This window comes from Bacillus rossius, chromosome 2, assembly GCF_032445375.1.
Source record: "Bacillus rossius redtenbacheri isolate Brsri chromosome 2, Brsri_v3, whole genome shotgun sequence".
Classification (NCBI taxonomy): domain Eukaryota; kingdom Metazoa; phylum Arthropoda; class Insecta; order Phasmatodea; family Bacillidae; genus Bacillus; species Bacillus rossius.
Genome location: NC_086331.1, coordinates 7,716,241 through 7,721,424, shown reverse-complemented (window position 1 = coordinate 7,721,424; position 5,184 = coordinate 7,716,241). Strand labels below are relative to the sequence as shown.

Sequence of the window (5,184 nt, the reverse complement as noted above, 5' to 3'; positions counted from 1 at the left end):
CGGAAGAGGAGCTGTGAGGGGGCGGGACCGCGTGGTATCTCGTGCCGACTAGGACAGTTCGTGATTGCACATTATCACTTCCTGCTGTGTATACAACTGATTCCCACTTCCATTCTCTGCCCTTCTTCAGCGTACCCTACTTCGAGTCAAGGCTTGTTCATTCACCCCGAACCTGTAGCCCAGTTATCACTGAAAATTAAGTATGAGCAAATTAGAAATAACCAGAATTAAATCTCAACCTTAAGGTTGCCTCCCATTTCAGGTCAAGATTTTATATTTATATTAATCACTGATCAACTTTTTGACTTTGTCAATTGTTTAACTTTCACGAAATTAAAAATATTTACAGCGCATACTTTTTGCATAAATATCTGCCAAAGTTACATTTTGAACGTTTTTGGGTTGTACAAATAACGAGAATTTAATTTATTGCAGAGGTGAAACTTTTTAGGTTTAACTGCAATGCCACTGGCTACTTCATGATATGGTTTGCATTGCTATCACAAAATATCTCATTTCATGTTTCTTGGCTGTCAAAATCATAACAAATTTGAGAATTTTGAAATGCCAGGTAAAATTAATTAATATTTTCTGAAAGAAATTCTAACCATGATGTTTATTCTTAACCAAACAACATTCAACTAGCTGTCAAAAACTATGGTGAATAGTTTAAATTAATTTATGTGTCTTAAGTGGTAATAACCTGGCTTGCATTCTATAGGACTGTTTTGAATTCCAATCGTGCCACCAGATTAATTTTGGTCTGCATTGTCTCCTTGGATGGTTTTCTGCTGTAGGCAGTGGTCGATACTTCCTCTACATGCCTGCTGTGTTTCCTTACGTCTTGCCATCTCCAATGAACTTGTGTTAACACATCAAGCACAAATCAAATAAACAAAATTTAAAAAATACTCACTTTTTGAGCACATTACGATTGATGATTTTCTTCTACTCCAAAGGGTGTAAGGTAACTTACGTTACAGACTTTAGGACTTAATAAAGTAAGTAATCTCTAAACATAAAATACACTCTCAAATAGTTCTAAAATTATGCAATATGATTTTTAAAAAAAATTCTACATATTTTTAACTACCAGAATTATGTAACAATTACTGATGTAATGAACCACCAATTATTTTTAATTAATTATATATAAATTAAACATTTACTAAGAAGTGTGTACAAAATCTGATAAATATGTCTGTCTAAAATAAAATCGCTGTCAACGGGACTTACCATGACCACAAAATAAAATAAAAAGTAAATATAAATAAGTCAGATGTAAGCAAAAAAAAAGATATTTTACAATGCTCTACTTCGCAAACTGGAGACATGCGGGCTGGATCCTTCCCAAGACATTGTCTAAAACATGGCCAGTCTAAAGAATCTGACAATAAAGAAATATTATCAGGTGAGTTGTCATGTATTGGCCATTTTTGTGACCCCAGTAGGGATGTTGACTTGATGCTGTTGTATGCCTGGTAGGCAACTGCCTCTGACTGCACCCTTTTTCAAGCATCATCGTGTAAATACTATGTTATGGCTTTGCTTATTTAATTTCTTCTAGGATTTATGTAATGTTAGATCATTTTCGTCCTGCACATTTACTATTGTTTTTTCATCTCGTTCATCGATAACCATTTGTGTAAAATTAATCTTAGTGGCTTTTTATTTTTACTCTTGCTGTGTGTAGTTCAGCAAGTGGATTTGCAATGAAAACTATCATTTTTAAAGATTTTTTAATAAAAAAAAAGAAGAATATATGCTGTATTCTGTTTTTGAAAAGGCAAAAGACGTAAACTGTAAACCAAGTAGCTGAAGTGAAATACCGTGTAATAACTCTCTTAATATTAAAATGTACTTTACTTCTGTTGTAATCAACTATAGTCTGTTCTTTCTACAATAGCATGCATTTGCACAAGAGTACATTTTTAAGTTGACTGAACCCTTTATTGTGATTGTGACAGAGTGAACAACTTGTCCTGTGATCATGACAGCATGAACAAGTTGCCATGTGATTGTGACAGTTAACAACTTGTCTTGTGATTGTGACAGCATGAACAACTTGCCTTGTGATTGTGACAGAGTTAACAACTTGTCATGTGATTGTGACAAAGTTAACATATTGTCATGTGATTGTGACACAGTTAACAATTTGTCCTGTGATTGTGGCAGAGTGAACAACTTGTCCTGTGATTGTGACAGTGTGAAAAACTTATTGGATCAAGCTAGACTGTAAATTTCATGACCTCTTATGTTACTTTTTTTTGTTTAAAGGGGTGCTGTAAAATTTTTAAAAGCTAGGATGACTGTGTTATGTTTATAAGTTTGTATTTGTACTATGGAACGTTATATTTCTTTCTTTCGTGGTACTCTTTCGTTTCATATTTCTTGTTTGTTTTAAGTTTTTTCATGATTGTGTCTCGGGTTTTGAACAGTGTGATTTTTTCTAGATGTACCGGCAAGTGGCATGTACTTCATGACGTATGAGTGGATACAGCGGGTTTTCACCCCACCAGGAGGGTCTGTCAAAGATGTTGGCTTCCTAGTCACCATATTTGCGGGAGGCATGGCGGGCATTGCAAACTGGATGATTGGCATGCCTGCTGATGTGCTCAAGAGCAGACTTCAGACTGGTAAGATCCTGAATTATTCTTTTACCGCCCTCAGTGTTTTGCAAAACATTTAAATTTCACCACATATATAAAACTACTATACTTTAAAATTAAGTTTTTATTAGTTACATAGTTATCATATTGGTTGTGACTGTTACAAATATAGAAAATTGGTAGCCATAGTTAAATTCATTACCTATGTGACTGTTACAAATATAGAAAATTGGTAGCCATAGTTAAATTCATTACCTAAATAGCATCAAACGCCAATGCCATTTTGAGCCTCATTTATCCCACATTCGCTCTAGAGTTGAGCACGGATCTGTTATATGGAATTCATTCATGAAAACAAAGATTCATAAATTAGAGAATATACAATTAAAAATCATCTCACATTACTGCAAAAAATTTACAAACACCTGTAATTATACTTACCCACAGTAAACCAGAGAAGAAAAATACTAGATGTATTATTTATATGTAAATGTTAAGAAGTAAAATTGAACGCTACAAATCTTTATCTAGACTAGCATTCAAACCCCAACATTTTTGGCAGAAAATACCAAATTACTTTCATCAACCAGCAAAGTAAATAAAAAGGCCTGCAGGTCAACAAAGAATTTCCATATATTATTTTCATATTTTATTCAAGTTATAAAATTCTTTCCATTAAAGATATTATAAATTAACAAATTTATACTTGTACAAAAAGTTTATAATAACCATATTTATTATTTTTTTTATGTTTTACTTAATCTGTGATGTCCTTTGTGTGTGGTGGTAGAATTGTTTCAGTTATCTTATCCTCTTTCTGGTTTGTTGTGTTGTGTTGTGTTGTGTTGTGTTGATGTCAATTTGTCATATTTTATGTATTATTCACTGTACTGTGCTAGTGACTGTAGGTCCCACAAATGTCAGGCTGACACTCAAATTGTATAAATAAATAAAAACTGTGAAAACTGGGAAAAGTGAGGGAAATCACATATTTCTGTGATTTATTAGAGTGATAATTAAAGTGAAATGTGATGTACTACTTTCACAGACTAGGTACCTCAAAAAAATTGTAAACCCCAAAATATCACAATATTTGTTTGATTTTAAGTACTTCTACAGGTTTGTGTTCAAGTTGTGACGGTGTTAAGGTCTCAAGACGCTTCAGATATTTTGTTTTTACGTTTATGCACTATAAATGTGGTTAAGGACACAATAAATAGTATAATTAACCTTAGCTAAGTCTTAGTGTGGGGAAAATAAATCATGTGTCATCATTAGAGACCTGCAAAATTCGCGGATTCATTCGGTGATAGGCTAGAATTCAAACACATATACCTCTTAGATAATTTTGCTATTGGCTTACTGTTCATCTGGACGAATCTCAACCAGTTATAAACCCTCAACCTAAGAAGGATCGAATCACAGACAAACCAGCTGAGACGACTTACAAGTCGGCAGCCAATGAACTTGTGTTATTTGCCCGAGTGTACAGGGGTATGTGCAGTCTGTCCTGAAGGCCATCGAAACCGCAAATTTTGCAGGTCTCTATCATACATTAGATAGTTTTTGGCAAATTGATAGCAGTTGTTTACAAACAACTGATTAACACTGGCTACCTAGCCCTAGCTGACTAAGAAGTGTTTAGTTTTTGTGTCTTGTTTAACGTATGTATATTAATGTTATTTAAACATAGTGAAATAATGTCATTGTGTGCAATAAATTTTTAATCTATCCTAATCTTGTGGGAAGGAGATAAAAATAAATGTATTTTCAAGTAAAGAAAAATTTTGTTTTTGTTATTTCTGCAGAGATCATATTGACTGGATGCATAGGCATGTGTTAAATATTGAACACAACAATAGCAAAGGAAAACCATTACCACAAATGTTTTGGTGCCTGCGGAAAAAAAAATGATACTGGGAATTGTTTAAAAAATGTAAACTAAAACAAACTTCAGGCAAAACAACATTATGGGCTATGAAGTTGGCATGATCGTTATCTGCAGATCTGCAAGTGTGCCAATATAAAGTTGGTGCTAGTAAAAAAAAAGCATTCATAATCAAGTAAAACTTAACTTGTGAAACTGGGTTGGAAAAATGTAAGAGAAGCCTGCATTATTTTTGATTGTGTGTCAGTATGGGAATGAATATTGGGGAAATTTTGGATATAAGTAGGTGATACAATAGAGTTTAATTATAACCCCAGATATCATAAAAAAATTTCATAGATTTTCCACAAAGTTTTTTAGTGTGTAATATGAACTTAATATTTTTTTTTTTTCTGCAATTAAACCAAGCCACTAAAAAGTAACAATTCTGTTAACTTAAAAGCAACAAAGTAGAACTTAAACTGTATGTTAATATGACACTACAGTTTAATATATCCTTAAATCTTTTAATTTGGTAGACCATTTCCTAACCTAGTATAACAAAGTTGTGGCCGTAAGATTCATGTATAAAATAAATAAATGAATAATTGTATAACCTGGCATCATCAAGTATACACATAATAAATGATTCTATTTTGATGGTGCTTGTAATCAACTAAATAATTTTGTAATCTCATTTATGCTTTT

At 32.8% G+C, this 5,184-nt stretch overlaps 1 protein-coding gene across 1 annotated transcript in view; it reads left to right on the top strand.

The window, feature by feature from the left end:
- The window catches only part of LOC134529070 (congested-like trachea protein), an 80,253-nt gene that overhangs the window by 61,141 nt on the left and 13,928 nt on the right, over positions 1-5,184 (top strand). Inside the window, exon 5 of the mRNA XM_063362777.1 lies at positions 2,454-2,636. Coding sequence (XP_063218847.1) covers positions 2,454-2,636 — 183 coding nt within the window. The remainder of the gene's footprint in view (positions 1-2,453; positions 2,637-5,184) is intronic.